We start from the raw sequence: 18,351 nt of genomic DNA, 5'->3' as shown, positions 1-18,351 counted from the left end.
ATATAAAGTTAACTGGTGAGAAAGTAAAAACTAGATTACGTTTTATGACCGCCTTGTGAAAATTACAAGTTTGATAATAACAGGCCATTTGCGGGTTGGTTATTGAATGTGGATTCATTTATTTCATTATTTCCGTGCCCCAGGGAGAAACAGCATCACAAATTTTGCTAATTATTTTAGCTATAGTACAGCACATACACAAAACTAGTTTTAATCTGACTGATTACTATCACCTCTCGTGTTGTTTCACTTTCTTTAATAAAATCCGTTGTTGTGTTCTTGCCAAGATAAAGAGTTGTAGGGTGTGACGCTAGTAATGTGATGCAATGAAAATGTGGTTATGAACCCGTACATAAAATGTAATTACAATAATTCATCAGTTGAATCATTGAGAAAACTGCTTGCCATTAAAACAGCTGCAATCTATGTACACATGCAAAAAATGTTCTAAATATTTAGCAAGTAAGTTGTTTGAAGCTGTTTTGGATAGCTTGCCACAGTTCTTTAATTGATTTAAGTCATCCCAGTGTCTTCTGGCCCTTCTTGCAATCCCACACGACACACGATGTTGACGGCTCTGTGGGGGCCATGCAATCTGCTGCAGGACTACTTGTCATTCATGTGACTGAAACTAGTGTTTTATGATTTAGGATTACAAAAGGAATTCAAACTGTTCAGTTACATATCTATTTGTGATGCAAAAGACAAAACAGATACTTGAGCCTAAGTTCTCCACTGAACTTTGTATTACTTACCATTACTACAAGATAATGTTTCTGGTACTGCTTTTACTCCGTGAGTCTGTCTGCGGGTGTGTCCTAATGTGTGTGAGTGTGTGTATGTTTCCCATTACGACAAAAATGTGGCTCTTGAGATCCCGACTCCAGCGAGAACTAGGACAAATGAAGTTTTGATAACTTTGGCTGGTGGTTTTATGTCCGTCTCTCTGAGGACAGTTTTTGTCAACATAATAGTGTGACGGTACAAGATGCAGTCACAACACTTCACAGGTAGCTGAGATCAAAATAAAGGTGGTCCAACTTCCGAGGGCTGAGTTCTGATGCAATGATATTGCAATGTCGGCTGAACGCTCATAAATCAGAGTGTCAAGATGTTGCTGGACATCGTGACTTGTGTGATCCTATAATTGGGCTCTATTTGTCTTATCATAGTTGATAGTCAAAGTGAGAGGATCAGTGTGGACAGCTTGGACAATAAACTCAGGCACATGTAAAATTTTGCCTGTTTAAATCTTGCTGACAGATGTCCAACTTACCTTTGTTCAGGGTTTTCTTACTAATGAAGCAACAAACTGTTGTCTATGAATTAATGCAGCTTTAATTCCTTGATAGGGTGCAACAGAGGAGTGTCTAATTTAATAAAGGATTAATGTTTTTTGTTTTTTTTCTATTTTCGGTTGCCCTATGTAGCAGCTGACATCAAACTAGGCTAAAACAAACAATGGGTATTTGCGATTTTGTTTGCCCATGATCTTATTTGTTGAAAATGTCATACTCTGTCCTTTTAAGAATGTATCGTTCAATAACTTTTTAAAATTGGCTGCAGACTGCAGCTGTTGTGTGAGTACCTTGTTTTCCTTCTCCTCATCCCTCCTTTTCTCTCAGTCAGCTAATGAAGGCCCCTCTGTTATTAAAATTACGCCCTTACCTCTGATATTAATTGGGTACGTAATAAGGAACGCGTCAGATTCATTATTTAATTGCAAGGGCACATTTGGAATACAGTTTCTGAAATGTATTTTTAATGAAAAACACTACATCCTGACCTAATCATATCAACCTTATTCTATCTAATTAAAGATGCAAAAAAATCATTAGAGTTGCAAAATATTAGTTTCAGCTCTGTCGGGCTGCTCCTTTGCTCGCCTTCATGAATATTTTTTTTTTTTCCCGTCTATGATAAATAGTTAATGAGGGAAAAATGACAAAAATTTGCATGTAGGCAAATTAGTCTAATAGGGATATGTCTTTGCTGAGTTCTGAAAGTGACCCTTTTCATAGGAGAAATCGTTACAATAATTATAACATAATGGCAAAGCCCATCTTATTTTGATGAAAAATTGTCTGGCTGAATAATGTAAAAATGTTAAAATGCAATAACCCTAAATTTTCATCATGCCGCAGAATGTGGGAACGGGTTAGCATTTTATCAGTGTAATAACACCAAATTAGGTACAGTATGAAGTATGCTGTAATTGTTGCTGTGGAGGAAGATACGCAGCAATGCAAGGATGATTTAGAAATGTACCACATCAGCTGCTTAATGAGACACTAACAGACTTATTTATTTATCCAATCATTTATTTATTTGTTTGTTTACGCATTTACCATATTTTGTTTCTCCTATTTAAGTCTGGAAACATTAGGAGGTTTAATTCACTTTCAGTATACAGGTCCATTCACATCTCAATAACAGCACCGTCGTCACCTTTCAGAATCAGGGCTGCACTTCATTAAAGATTGCAGTAGTTTAAAATAAAAGCAATTTAGGAGGAAACACAGCAGCAAGGCAACAAATACCTTCATTTTCAAGGATTGATATTACATTAAAAAATGTACTGTTTGCAAATACCAAAATAAATAGCATTTTTAATTGTGTCTCCATTTTAGCTCAATATTTCCCTGTTGAGAACGCAGCAAGTGCAGTCAGCTGGGCTCCAAATCATCATTACACAGAACTAACTTCTGGACACCTACCCCTACAACTTAGGAATTCATTAATTGAGAATTTTCCTGAGCTGTCTGCTTCTAATTGGGTTTGGACAGATAAGAATGGCCTCCATTCACATTTTAGGAACAACTTTTTTTTTAACAAGTGTAAATTGAGTGTGGACAGGGTTGCACAGGACATTGTATTCCAGTGATTCGTTCATTCAAATTTTAACTTAGTTGGCCCTCTAAGAATATCTCCTGGCTTGCTCAAGCTTCTTTAAAATCCAATCTAAGGCAAAATAGTGCATTATTTCTGGTTCACATGTCCCCAGAAACCAAGAATTTGCTGTAGTTTCTGCTTCCATGTTGTTCACATGAACTTTCAGAAGAAAAAATGCATTGATGTTAACTATTAATCATTAGTTAACACGGAGAACACAGAGCGAAGTGTACCACTAACAAATCCTATAGAATACATTAAAGGAGGACTGTAGTTTGATCACTGCATTATATATCCTTTATCTCTACAAGTCACATTTTCAATCAAGATGCAAAGATTGTACATTAGTTGTAGGCTCAGCGTCCCTGTGACATCACCACCATCTCCTGCTGATCTATCAAACATGTGACAGCCTCTCTCTGAGACGATAATTTCATGTTGACATACAGTCAATGAAATTGCCTTAACGAACATGAAAGTGTACACATGACGAGAATGCCCACTATAACATGAACTTGCATCCCAGTGTGTGTGTTGATTGAGCAGTCTGTCTTTAATGAAATATCTTCGGCAATTGGTTTTCACAGACTAATCAGGCGGCCTAGTCAAGTCTCTGTTTTGGTAATTATCTTGTACTAATTAGAATGAAGCTAAAGACCTCTGAGATGAATTCTCAGCTTTCTCAAATGTAACTAAAGAAAATATTATGATATAAAATGAGCCCAATCTATAGATCATTGTACATGTAATATTTCATTTAAAGTGACCAGTGATTATCAATTAATTAAATGTTGGTTTCAGACTCTTGCTCATCCCACTCCAGCCAGCCCTGTCATTCAGAAACCTCCCCAGGTTACAGAGACCCCCTTTGCACAGACTAATCGATCAGACTAGTATTAATGACCTTTTCGTTCATTCTGTCCTACCAAAACAGTCATTAGCCCAATTAATCTCCAAGGCTTTGAGTAGAGAAACACTCTCAAAAGAGAAAGAAGGAGGGACTGCAGTGGAGTGATGTGTTTACCTTCCGTCTCTCCCCACTGAAGCCTCTCCATTGCTCTGCCTTCTTGACAATATAGTTCAATTCCTGGTTGGATAGCTCAAAGTCTTGAGGGAAGAAATACATGCCCTCCTTGGCTGTGAGTCGTTGAAAGATATCCAGCATGCGACCATCGTTGTGGAATCTGAAAGGTGTGCAATAAGAAAAAAGGTGAGGAGAGGGAAATGGAAGCGTTGGAGAGACGACTCACCAAAGTTCTACCTTTGACCTGTCAAGGTCACATTGGATCACCAAAGCAAAGAAAACGTGCATGTTTGCCCTGCTTCCAAAGTGATGGGTTAGCATAACTAACTGTTGCCAAATAGACTGACTGGCTGTCATTGGAGCAAGTCGGACAATGATCTCAGCTTGCTGGAAAAACATAAGAAACTTTCATTGATTACAAAGAGTATATTTGCAGGGTGATGCACTATAAAGTCTAATATATGAATTGCAATAGCAAAAGGAATCAAACAAATTGGCCTATGAGTGGGAGGTGCTTTGTTAACGCAGGCTGACAGTAGCGATGTCCAAGTTTGGCTGAATGTTTGCGTGGTTGTACATCTGTTAATGTGTGGGAGTCCGATTCTGTTCTTCAGTGTTAATGCAGAGCTTCAAACATCGCAGATGCAACAGACGTGCATTTGTCTGGAGAGCCTAGCTTGAGTCACAAGAAAATGTTCTGCACAGCAGAGGGCTTATTGATTTATACCTCAAGATGAGTGCACATCACCAAAGTGTTGTTTTTTTTTTTTCGCCACACAAGGGTTGCATGCAGCCAACCCCTAAAAAGAAACACCATGTCTGTAAACAAATGCTTTGGCTGACCATCAAAACCACAAGATCTTGTGCCCTTCCACAGAGATTCTAGCCTGTCAGAGGGTAATCAGCTCTCAAATAAAACCAACATCAAGTCGACAAGGATTTATACAAGAAGCTGGAACATAGCTTTGAACTCAGCATTATTCCGCATCGCTCTTGGGAGAAGAATGTTTGTAGAATCTTGACCTCAGACACAGGAATAGCCTGCAATGATTTTCATCCTACACTTGAATTTTGCTTCTCATTCATTTATGCAGTCGCACTCTTAGAGGAAAGTATCGTCTTAGCATCTTTATGCTTCAAAGTGGGCTAATTTCCTCAGTGGTGGAATATGTTGCAAAGCCCTGAACTTCCTTATGATATTCTTATATTTGGGGCATGACCTGGATGATGAGGCCCACATCACAACTTCTTTAACTGCAGAGGTCACCATAAGAACAAACATTATGTCAACATATGGATTACATTTGAGCAGAACATTCATAACACACGTGACAAGATTAAATACTGTTATTTCATTCACTAGTATTTGCTAAATCGTGTTTTTTTATGTACTTTTTAATGTTAATGGGAAATTTCAAACTAAATTTTAAGATTCCAAGTGGCATTTCCTTTAACTTAAGCATCAACTCTTCAATATGTTGTAGATCTGGCCTTCGATGCAAGTTCCTAACCCTAATCTTTTTCAGCTTTGTAACCGTGTGTATGCAACCACAACACTACCAGTGTGACATCACTTTTCTTGGTGTTTATGAAGTTTCACAGAAAAAGGAGGTGTAACGTGTATTTTTGAAGGAAGTGAATAAAGGCTGCCTAAAATGTAATTAAAAAAGGATAACAGGCCATTCTATCTATACATATAGCCTGAGGCGTTTTTTTTTTTTCAGAAATAGGTCACGGTCTGTGTCAGAGCCCCTTCCTTACAGCCAATAGGAAACTGTAACCCATAAAATTATCAGCCTTGCTTCAGCATCGTGGCCTACATTCAGTACAAACCCGTGTGGCAGTTGAGTGGCAGAAGTCATTATTCTTGGCTGCTGTTTTAATATTGTCCATTTAGCTGGATCCGATAAGCTTCCCGCTTACTGAAATTAGATGGCACCCTCTACCCGGCCCGAATCTCAAACTGATTTATTCAGTAAGGGTTTCCTTACATTTTTAGCTGTTAATGGAATTTTTCCTTATATTAGGGTGGGAGAACGCACCTTAGATGAACAATGACTTACAATATGCAATAAATTATCACTTGCCCCTCTACTTTGTTAGTGTCATTCTGCAAAAACAGTCATCTTTTCAGTTGAAATTTGGAATCCATGATTAGCAAGTGGCTGTTTAAGTCTTCCATTTCACTGAAAAGCAAACCGGATCTAATTTAATGAAACCATAATGAAAGCATTTTCAGTTTTGACCAAACCATCAGGGAGCAGAGTCCTTAAAGAAAGATTCACATTTATTTGTTGGGTGTCCTTTTTTCCCTGTTCATCCTCACTAATTAGAAGACTTAATACTAAATCTACAATCTGCTTTAATTACAAGGCAAAGCTGGCAAGTAAATGTCTCTGCATGGCTGACCTTAAGCTGCAAAACACGCACAGTGCATTCAGTTAGCATATATGTGTTCATCTCATATAATCAGTCCATCTAAAGATGTGTGAAATCTGTAGTGATTCTAATCATGCAAAATATTTGGCCTGATAGGATAATGTACGGGGTTTACATATTACACTATATCAAAAGACATTTAACTTTTGAATTGGAAAAGTTCTAGGAAGCCAATTGCAGTGTAATTTATGTTAAGAGAAATCAACTGTATTGAACATTTATCTATTTCTGCTTTTGTGTTTAATCATTTTGTGTGTCTGTGTGTGTGTAAATGTTCAGAAACAACTTTGATGCATACAGTGAATACATTAGAAAATTCCATTGGCTTATAAAGTCAGTTTGTCGTAGATCAGCATTTACTTAAACTTCTTGTTGAAAGAGTGGAAGACTGCAGGTGTGGGAGGTCTGGAGATAATCCTGGGAGAGTGAGTGTTTCAGTAATGGTTGTCTTCTTCATAGCCAATAACAACAATCTGCACCAGTTAAACAATACCTAAAGGAAAACTCCCTTTCAGAGCTTGAGCCTTAAGTGTTGCATTTTTCACTCACAAAAAAAATTGACGAACAAAGCAAATGGTGGGAGTGGAAGCAACCCAGTTGCCAGCAATACAATAATTTCGTGTTTTCTCAAAATTAGGGATACATAAAATTTGGATGTTTCTAGTGGTAACGTTTTATTTCTCTTGAAACTGCTCTGGCAATGTGCATGACTGTGAGCCTTACAGTATTTACCAGCAACCCAGCATGGATTTGGAGGTTGGTGCAGTGGTTGTGGTCAACTCAATGGGCCTTTTTTGGGGAAACATGAGTTTGACTCCATTGTGAAACCAGTGACTCAGGAACCCAAATTTTGATCCCAGTATGGCTCTTCTTTTGCTATGGATAATGTTGCTTTGGTCAGTCATTACACTTGTTCTGGAGTAATCTGTTGCTAGAAAATGTTTTGGTTGCTTACAATATCAAATGCAAGTAGGAGCAATCAATAATCAAGTGGTAAAAGCAGGTCAGGGATAAACAGGCAGTGAAACAATACCTAAACTTATACTTACTTTCTTTCATGAACTTCCATCAGCATGAGATAAAAAATGTTTCAAAGCATCTAACACACAACTGAACAGGTAGGAACAATATCGAAACTTTCATTCCTTCAATGTTTCTAACAGACTCACCAATTTATTCTTTATTTGGCATAACATACACCCTTTCCAAACCCTGCAAGTTCTGGCATGATGTGACAAAATAAAAAAGACACCAGGTACTTCTAACTGAACGACACTTTTATGTATCTGTGGCTGAGACAGATTGAAATGGCTCCAAAGCATATATTAACATGGCTCCATTTTAATGTCAGATGTTTAGTTTAATGTTTGTTTCATAATGTAAGAGATAAAACGTGCTAATTTTAACTGGTCACCAATATGAAAACTGGCATGAAATATTTTGAACCAATTCAGCATTTTATGGGAATTGAACAAGGATGTCAATGTGGCTCACCTGAACAGGTATATAGAGAGAATAGTGATGGAAAGCAGGAAGTGGACTGCATAGAGGAACACGGTGATGATCACACCTGCAGCACCAGATTGATCAGCTCGATAGAAGTGCCAATAAAGCTTTGCTGCATCAGCCAGTGGCACATCTGGGCTATAGGTGAGACGCTGAGCAGACATTGGTTGAGAGAGCAGACAAACCATATAAATCTTTGTAATATAAATGTTAAATTTAAATGTTAAAGTAGAGACTGGACATTTGGACTAAGGAAAAGCTTTTGTTTCGCACAGAAGCCGATCAAAGGAAGATCTACAAATGTGAAGGATAAAGATTCAAAGACTGTACATATTAAATAGCAAATTCCAACATATAGGTATAGAGTCCCTTTTTTCTGATTAATGATCGATTACTGAAAAGAATATAAAGAGCTGTTTGGTATGACTAAGTTTAATTGAGTTCTTCTTTATATATTGCCTCTTGTCAAGTGATGCTGAGAATATTCCAAGTCATTTCAGTCTTCATGACAAAATTTAGCGCTCTGTCAGAATAGACACCCACTTAACATCATAACCCCCCCCCCTTTTTTTTCTTTTTGGTAATCTAAAGTCACTTTGCCAAGCTAAAGTGAACTCCTATTTAAAGTGCATGAATGTACAAGTTATTTATAAGTGACTTACCCCGAGGATGGCGTCTACAGCAAAGACTGCCAGGGGGTCGAGGACTGTCCACACTCCCTGAGCCATGATAAACTTTGACGTGAAGGAAGGGAGTGAGCCAAATATCACTTGACAGCCCCATCTGATCAGAACCAGCAGGAACGTTATTGCGTTCAAGGTCAGGGGACCCACCGCCACCATTGCCAGCTCCTCCCGGGTGTGGAGCAAAGAACTCTGGTAGATGAGGTCCACTGTGTGAGCATAGAAGCGGAATCTGGAGAGAGAGGAAAGTGTCAATATGTGTGTACCATATTTGTGTTTGTGATGCCTTGCCGCTCAGGGGCAACTGTTTCCAGCAATTTACACAAAGTGTTATAATATTTGTGGCTGGTTCAATCATATTTAATTAGTTTGATGACAATTATCATTCTAATTAGTTGTTGTTTGCCTTACAGGTCACTTTCTGTTTTAAAGGAGACTCTAACTGACTCAATCATTTTTCTTCATATCAAATTCAATTCAAATACATCAGAGATGTATCAAAGTTAACGGACACCTTTGCTGGTAAAAGACATAGCTTTTCCAAACACCCTGTTGGAAGTCAGACTCCCCATTTACAGCAAGCCTCATGAGTTTCTTAATCTTCCCATCAGTCAGGAGGAGGTAGAGCCAGCGGTGGGAGAGGAGAGGTCCAGTTTTTCTCATTAATTTCCATCTGATTTGCTCCAAGAGTCAAGCATCTCAGATTCTGTCCATTAATCTAACAGCTGAAGTCCATCGGTGTTTCATACAAAGCAGATCTCTCAACAGATCCGAGTCTTGAAAAGTCATTTTAGAGCAGATAGATTATTTCACTGGATGACCAACAGAAACAAAAGACGCTTTTTCTGCATTTAGTAGTGTAGGTTCCTGTTTTCCAGATAAATTGTAAAATTGAAAATAATTGTAAGAATGAAAAGAAAAAAATAGAATTATCTTGATATAGTGGAATGAAGCCTTCCACCTTGATAAATAAATATATTCAGACTGATTCTGGTAGTGTTGGCAACATCCCACGATGGCCCGTCAGGATATAAGAAATAGCTGAGTTTTTATCTATTAATTCAATTATCATTTCTTTAAGCATGGCATGCATGTTTAGACTTTACATATTTATTTAGTTTTGAGAATATTTGATTATGATCGGTTTTCTATTTCTATATCAATGCTTTTCTCTTGTTAACTAAATGTTTTGGTGCATGTTTTGAATGTTCTCCTGCAAAAAAAAAAAAAAAAAAATCGGGATTGACTGTTCGTTTCCATTTTTCTCTGTGCAGAACATTTTCACATATCACATCAGATTTAGTATGATGCAAATGACACCCATAATGTAACTTACTGTTTGGTATTTATGTCTTCTTGTGATGTTTGTAGCTGGCTGATGGTTTATCTTTGTCAAAAACTACGTGACCATGTGTCATTGTAATGAAATTTGAGATTTAAATGCAATGATAATATGAACACTGAACATGGAGCCTTGTTTATTTCAAACTTATACTTCTGTGAATGTTTAGAGAAAAGAAAAGAAAAGAAAAGAAAAGAAAAAAGAAAAGAAAAGAAAAGAAAAGAAAAGAAAAGAAAAGAAAAGAAAAGAAAAGAAAAGAAAAGAAAAGAAAAGAAAAGAAAAGAAATCAACGCTGTAGCCAAGAATGTGACCCGAACGATACCGTCCACTGGTGACCAGAGTTGGATTATGGGTAAGCAGGAAGCAAACACAGAAAGAGTGAGATGTATTAGAAAGGAGTAAAAGTACTGGATGGAAGGGGTGAAGGGAGGATTGCCTGTCATCATGCTAACTGCTCTGTCACTTGGTCTCTCTTCCTCTCGTCGGGCACCAACAGCTCTAGTCACTGCATGGAGAGAGAAATGCTCGAAGGGAGAGCAGCAGATTCGGACATGTGGAAGTTGTCATCCGACGTTGACCCCCTCTGTTTTCTCTTTTTTTTCCACCTCCTATCTGCACCCTCAGTCCATTCTTTTTTTTTTTTTGTCCACAGTTTTTCTCCCTCTGTTTTCCCCAATCACTTTCCATGATTTAACGCACGATGTTTGCACCCCCATGTTATTGTAATAAAAACCCTCTTGTATGCCTGTTTGCAGCCAGCTTATTTTTTATTGTGATGAAATAAATCAGCACCATATGCTATTGCAATGTGATTTAACAGTTCTGCTGTGTCTTATTGCTGTTTATTATCAATGCTGTGTACCAAATAATAACAATAAATTCCTTCCAAATAATGTAGCCGTTTGGGACTTAAAGCTGTGTGGTGAGTAAACTCCCCCAGCTATGGTTTGTTAATATTGAGAGCGTCTTGTTAAAATGTTAATGGGGGGATTCCAAACAGATGATTTGGGTGTATCAAGCCTACATGTTTGCCAACACACACACACACACACACACACTCAGACATGGCACATTTTTATTCTCTCCTCTGCTCATTATCCACTCCACATCCTATTTTGAAATGATCATACTTTGCGTGTGTGTATTTCTGATCTCACAGGCAAGTCTCATCGTGTGTGTGAGGATTTGCAATTTACCGAAATGCTATGCTAATCTATTGTATGTACTGTATCTCACCTCCATTTTGTTAATGTGTTTCAGCAGCACTGTGTGTCTCTATCAAAATGCTCCTCTTCTATACATGTGTATCTGAGAGTGCGTGTGTTTGTGTGTGTGTGTGCAGGGCAATATCAAAGGAAGCAAACTCACTTGTTGACAGGAACTGCTATGGCCTGGAGGAAGAGCCACTGGCTGCAGTAATGCAGGTAAAGCCTCACAAACCACATCAAAGCTAGCAGCAGCATAATGAGGCCGAGCTGACGAACGGAGCCATGCCAGCTACGATGGAGTTGTTGTTGTTGTTGCCGCAGCAACGGCAGCCCCAGCTCGGACGGCAGCATACAGAGGGCCAGACGGGCTCGGTCAGACAGGCGTGGAGGGCAGGAACCAGTACCAGCTAGTGCTGACCTATTTTCATAGAGAGGGAAATCATACACACTATCTCTCTTGGATTTTCTTTGTCTAAATAAAATTCTAATGCTACTTGAATACATAACATATATGAAAGTTCCTGAGATCAATGCAATTTTTTGACATTCTCATTTGAAGCCAGGATAAAAAAATTGCTCCTGTACATTGGTGACAACTTTGGTGAAGATCACTGAAGCAAAAATGTGCTCCTTTTTACATGAGGAAAAACTTAGGCATTTGCATTTTGTGTATTAGTTCAATCTTTCCTAACAATGTAAATACTTCCAGGTCTTTGTAATACATCAAATATTCCATTTTTTTTACCATTACCAGATGCACTAAAGGTATGGACATATAATATTCAAATTCACACACAGTCTCACATGTACACAATTGTTCATTCCCTTTCTCTCCTTCTCACACTCACACACACAGACAGATAGGAATCCCTTCCAGCAGTGCTCAGCTTCCCTCAGCACCTCTGCCTCATCTGTGCCGCCCTTTGTCAGGCCTGCTCAACTATTCCCTTTCATACAGAGGGCACAGATGGAGCAGTTTGAAGCAAAAGGATGGAAAGGAAAGGAAAGGAAAGGAAAGGAAAGGAAAGGAAAGGAAAGGAAAGGAAAGGAAAGGAAAGGAAAGGAAAGCAAAGCAAAGCAAAGCAAAGGAAAGGAAAGGAAAGGAAAGGAAAGGAAAGGAAAGGAAAGGAAAGGAAAGGAAAGGAAAGGAAAGGAAAGGAAAGGAAAGGAAAGGAAAGGAAATGAAATTTGAATATTAGATGCTGTAAAGTAAATTTACGAGTCTAGGCCCCACCTGCTTAGACGTTGAGCATGCCAACGCAAGTAGATATTGATGATCCTTATCACCTGACTGACACTCATTAGAACAAGGCAAGAAGAGGGTGTTTACATTACATCTATGGTTAGCATCACAGAATGTGACCTAAGGCCTATGCCTGTGGACATCCCTGTGCCTCACCATCGTGTTCCAGAGCACAGTTGGAATTCACTTTGTAGTGTGCATCTAGGGAAAATGGTACACTGCCTAAAGACGAAAAACAGAATCAATTGTATTGCTCCCCCAACCCCGCTACCAAATAATTAGGCTAAACTTGCATCAAAATGAGGCATTACATTCTATTTCTTTCTTGCATTGTCTCTAAAATATGAACCCTCACACAGCTGTGTTGGATAGAACAGACACATTTGCTGTTTCTATGAGGTGAGCATACTTTCTGAAGTGTTAAATTACTTGAAGTTGAAGTTCCTTAGAGCATGCAGCAGCATAACTTACAGTCCATGTGGGAGAAGTCAAGATTCATTCAGAAAATACTTAGTCAGCAGTTTGGGCTGATAAATATTCATAGCTTGGCTGACATAAACTCAAGCAGAGAAGATAAACAAGTGTCATAACGGCCCGAATTAAACTTCAGTATTTTTATACTGTATTGCACTGTAAATATGGGATTTATCTTTCTTCCGTGACATCAGGTGATTTTTACACTGGAACATGTTATTTTTCACGACATTAAAATTCACTCATCCGCCATTCTTTTTTTTTGATACGCCACTAATGTCTGAAAAGCAAAGCCCTCTGGTTTTGGTTAATTTTTTTTTTTTTTAAATGTTTTTTGAGGAATGAAAGCAAACATTGAATACAACCAAAGGTTTTCCTCTATGGGCATGATATTGAAAGATATGTAAACTTGTTGTCAAGTTTGTTTTCATGCAAGATTTAATCCCAATGGATAGAAGATGATGTACGTACAAATGTGTCTCCCTTCTTCTATCTTATGATTTTGACAAGGGCACTTGTTCCAAGCATTATCGTGAGTTGCTTCACCGTGCACATGGTGTAAAACGGCTTTCCGCATGTCTGCAAAAGTGGAATTACAGAGTCGACAAAATTGCAGTGTGTCACAGACACAGGCAAGATGCTACCCTGTCAACTGGCATCGAAAGGAGACAGCAAATACAACCTGACGTCCATCTTTCACATAATGAAGATATTGATGATGCATGAAAGAGGAATATTTTTAGATGCCTTCATGCGATGGTCTCTTCCAAAGCAAGCTGCTAACATGATGTGAAATCTCTTATTTTTGCTGAATTGATTTCATTATAGCTGCTGCAATTACAAAAGTATGATACTGAAAAAGAGGGAAAGGCAGGGGGTGGAGGTGTGGGATTTTTCATTCCAATATCACAGCTTGTCCCCTGAACGGCTGATAGCATGTGGCATAGTGGCCCAGTGATGAAACTAACCATTTCAACATGCATGAACTGGCACATAATACTATATTTTAATTGTAGTTGCTTGAAATTGAGGCTAGAAGCGGTTCCCTTATTATCTTAGTTTTGATGTTTGTTGTTCATTCCCATGTCATCAAAGCACACTGCGAAAGGACTCGTCATCCTCTCTAAAGCTTTCTAGGATGTGTCAAAGCTTTTTAGATATGATTTAACTAGCATGTATTGTCAGCTACTGGAGTTAAAACCTTTTGTTGGACTAGTTCTCCCACACTGTGTCCCTTAATGTTCTATGGCATGAGAGCAAAGAGGGAGCTGTGCTTTTAAATATAGCACAAGTACAGGCAAGTTTTCAAACTTTAAGAAGGGATGGGTAATGAGTGATGTAAGGGTGGGGAAAGGAAGGAATACAGTAGAGTATTATATTCTAAATAGCACAGTTATGATAATAAGGCTCCAGGGCAAGTGAAGGTAACTCTAAGATCCACTCTACATAGGCCTAAACCCTCAAGTGTCAGACCACTTAATATATTGAACTTATCCATTTATTTAGAGGATTAAGATATTTTCTGTCCCTTCTTTGTATTTAGGCCGCTGGCATTATTAATAAATATACTAAAACCACCCATCTTTTCCCACTCAAGCGACAAATTGTTTGCTGTCGGGGAAATAGAGAAAGCCAAAAAATACAGTGTGGAAACAGATTTAAAAGATTGACAGATAATAGGATTGTTTTCACAGTAGCCCAGATACATAAGTGGAAGCATGGTTATTTTAGGTGTCACTAGATAGGTCTGAAGATAATATAACTTTTAATTTTTTTAAAAATCATGTGTTTTGATAAAAGACAGTATCTGTCAACTGTCCTCTGTTGGCTACCCAATCAGTTCCTCTCTGAATCATTATTGAAACTTTCAGTGTGGTTTGAAAAAATATGATAGTGTGTACGACACTCTGTGAGTCATTAACAAATGCACATGCTTTTATGCTTTTATCGTATTCAATAAAAGTCAGATTATATTCAAATCTGACTGCAAAAGCTGATGGGTTTAAATGAATGACAGAGGGCCCTAAAACTGTTGTTAGCTGCAGGAAGGACAACATATCATAAACACGCCTCTTGGTTGGATAGTGAAGGTGTGAATGCATGCAAGATGAATTGAGGATGCATTGATATCCAGTTGCCCAGATTCTATTCTGGGATACATGTGACCACACTGTTTTGGATGAGTGAGTATTAATGTGTCCTGCACCAAACTGAAGGACTGGCTTCTCAAATGTTGTTTTCTTAGGAAGCAGTCTGTTTCAGGTTCAGCAAATGAATCCCTTTCTTCTGTCAGCTACATACGACAATGATTGTGTCTTCATAAAAGTAAATTGAAGTTTTAAAAAAAATACACATAAATGAGTTGAACTGAAAAAGCAGGAACCCATTGGCAGGTACTTGGTGTGTTGTAAAAAAATAGATGGGCTTTTCTTTTTGTCATGAAAACTATAAAGCGATGCACCACCAGGTTATCAGAATGATATGAAACAAAGCATATTCAGAGGCTGCAAAAAACAAAACACCTGGAATATACATTGAACCAGTAAAAAGCCTCTCATTGAGTGTGCATTAGACAATCTGAGGGTAATGGGCAAAGGCCAATGATGGGTAGATGTTATGTGTTCTGACTCCTACTAAAACATGTTTTGGCCCCCTCTCACACCTTGGAATAGTTTAGATCCGTACATAAGGTAGCTGTTTCATTGTCGAGCAACATGTGGCATTTTTATTGAGCTCCTGACTTAGCATGAGAGGGAATTAAACCATGGAAATGGCAGGTCTCTTGGTGTGCCATAAACGAGGGTGGAAACATTTCAAATGCAGATGCACCTGGGATCAACAAACACACTGGGACTTCCCAAGCACTCATTACACGAACAGCTACTACAATTACCAACATAGTTCCTAAAAATGAGGAACAGGTTGTTTTTCTCTCTATAAACCTTTTTTTGGGGAGAACTGAGAAAAAACACAAACCGATGCCAGTAGATGTGTAATACAATAAATGATTAAGGCAGGACAAACAATGGGTGTTCTACAGTGATCTACCCATTCGTCAATTTGGGTGAGGCGTACAGGGAGGGGTGCTGCGCAGGCTGAGTATGAGCCTCAAGAGAGTTGCATCAGTATTTAAATGGATTTCACTTCTCTGACCTTGCCTCATAACTGCAGGACATTGTCACCAGAGAGATAGTGACAGGATGGAGACAGAAAGATGGAGAAAATTAGAGGCAGAGAAAGTGAGATAAAGATGGAATTAACTAAGGGAGTGAGAGGGAGAAAGGAAATAATTATGGGCTACAGAGATGGGCTACAACTGTATGTGTATGCAGTAGGCGTGGAGAGTTGGACAAAGATCATTAAAAAAAAAAACAGCAAATGTGAAAACATTTTCTATGCCAGGACATGGTCTGTAATGCCAGGGTGGACAGGGCATCTGTAACTCTCACAGCAATCTTCTCTTCTATTCTAATAACTGTGTTAACACAATTGTACTATTACAACCAAATCTCATGCCAGAATGTGTAAGAACTATGTTAGTCCACGTTAGAAAATGTAGAAAACAACAAAGGCTTAAACATCATACAGTGACTAAGTTTCCATCACTCGTTTCCCTTCCTAAAAACTGCTGCAGAAGTCTCACTATGTGAGACATGACGTCAGTTTTCAATTTTTGCTACATTATGACATGGACATTCAACATGTTCAATTTCCCTATTTTTCACTACGTCGATCGCTCATACCCAAAGCATCATGCTAGAGATCTGCTGCCATCTCACAATTACTAATCATGGACTGTGACACTGCTATCTCTTCATAGGACAAACATTATAGATAAATTGATGGTAATAACAATTCCTGCAAGTTTTGTTAGTGTCATTGTCATTGTTCAGTAATATAATAGTTTCTCATTGATTAGAAAACACTGACAAAGTTGCTGGCGAAGGTGCAGTCTTACAGCTTCAATTAAAAGGATCGAACCTGAGTTTCAATATGAATTAGCTGAAGCTGGGGAAAATGGTCAACAGGTTAGTGGGCAAGCTGGGTGAGTGATTTCACAAGTGTGTCAGTGTGTCTCTAAAAAAAATTCCAAGTCTGCAGTTCCCAATAAGAAATGCTGTCACTTCAAACTTACAGGGCTATAATGGAATCTGATAACATACTCATATATATACACAAGTGATGCATAGTACAACAAATTCTGATTAGATCGACATCTAGAACTCGTCAATTATAGCATCAAAGTTGCCTGTCAGGGCTGTTTTCCTAAAAGTTCAAATTTATTTGCACAAGGCCCAATGCATTAGTGCATGTTTGTGCTGCAGTGCATTAGCTATCTTTAGAATTCTTGAGATCTTATTTGTTGACTTTTGCCATTTTTTCTTTTAGATGTTTATATCATACAAGGGAACAAGTGATTACAGACACTCATAAGAAGAGTGTGAGTGAAGTGTCACTTCTTGCTTTGCTCTTTTTTTTCTCATACACACACTCCAATCCTCATGCACAAATCAAAGACAATCACTCATATGCTCTTACACACAGCTCAAGTCACTTTTTCTATCTGACACCTCCCACTCTTTCTTACGTGTCAGTGGACAACACACTCATTTGACCCCGACCACCAATAAGACAAGTTCTCAGCTCTCATCGACACACACATCACTGCAAATTAACCAATCATATCGCAGTGTTAGCCTGTCAGGCAACTGACAGTTCTTATTTCCATAAAGCAAGGGGCACGTTGATTTTGTCTGTGTTTCTATGAGATCTGAAGTCACCCAGAGCACGTCTGGCTGCAAAAAACCCTGACATATGCACCCAGGGTTGAGTTAGCCAGGGGCCTCTCGTTCACATATGCACACATGCACTTGTACATACACATAGGCAGATGCATTCCTGCCCCCTGAGCACAGGAAAAAAGCCCTGGAAAGCAGTGGAGACTCAGGGGTGACCAGGACTGCCATCTCCACCCACCTCTCCTACCAGCATTACATCAGAATTGATTGACCCTTGCACTGAGTAGTGATTTGGAGCAGCAGTGTGCTGTAGATTGACAGCCTGGAACTAGTTGTTATTTCAGGTGATTTTCTCTCTTTCTCTGTATGTTACTGCTGGCTGACTCACTTTTTTCCTTGATTTCTTGGTTCTTCTTCAGCAACTTACTGGCACAGAAGTGTACAGGTTATCAAGGGTTTATACACACAATGCTGCGTAATTAGCACCAGAGACTGGAGAAGATGTGAAGCTCTGAACAGAGTAACTGCTCACTTTACTGCTAATCTTATATTAGAGCATGGATACAGACTCAAACAGATGGAGGGCACAGAATGATAGAGACCCAGAGACACTCTGAGGGAGTGCTCTGATAGGCTCAGTTGGGGGAAACGAGTGGAGAGGAACGCTGGTCCCCAACGAGGCGAGCTAACTGGGGGAAATTAGGTCAGTGTGTTCCCTGTGACTCCACAGCAAGAGCAGTCTATACATGGGTGTGTGTGTGTGTGTGTGTGCGTGTGTACATTTTGCCAGTGCACCTAGAG

The 18,351-nt window shown here is 38.8% G+C and overlaps 1 protein-coding gene across 1 annotated transcript in view; it reads right to left on the bottom strand.

Moving 5' to 3' along the window:
* ofcc1 (orofacial cleft 1 candidate 1) overlaps positions 1-18,351 on the bottom strand; it is a 71,188-nt gene that overhangs the window by 18,744 nt on the left and 34,093 nt on the right. The window contains exons 17-20 of the mRNA XM_072378776.1: positions 11,255-11,512; positions 8,524-8,776; positions 7,850-8,013; positions 3,917-4,076 (exon numbers count right to left, since the gene is read on the bottom strand). Of these exons, the coding sequence (XP_072234877.1) occupies positions 3,917-4,076; positions 7,850-8,013; positions 8,524-8,776; positions 11,255-11,512 (835 nt within the window). The remainder of the gene's footprint in view (positions 1-3,916; positions 4,077-7,849; positions 8,014-8,523; positions 8,777-11,254; positions 11,513-18,351) is intronic.

The sequence above is a fragment of the Leuresthes tenuis genome, unplaced genomic scaffold (assembly GCF_036924035.1).
Source record: "Leuresthes tenuis unplaced genomic scaffold, fLeuTen1.0.hap1 SCAF_24, whole genome shotgun sequence".
NCBI lineage: Eukaryota > Metazoa > Chordata > Actinopteri > Atheriniformes > Atherinopsidae > Leuresthes > Leuresthes tenuis.
Note: the sequence above shows the minus strand (reverse complement) of the source record. Positions and strands in the feature narration are given on the sequence as shown.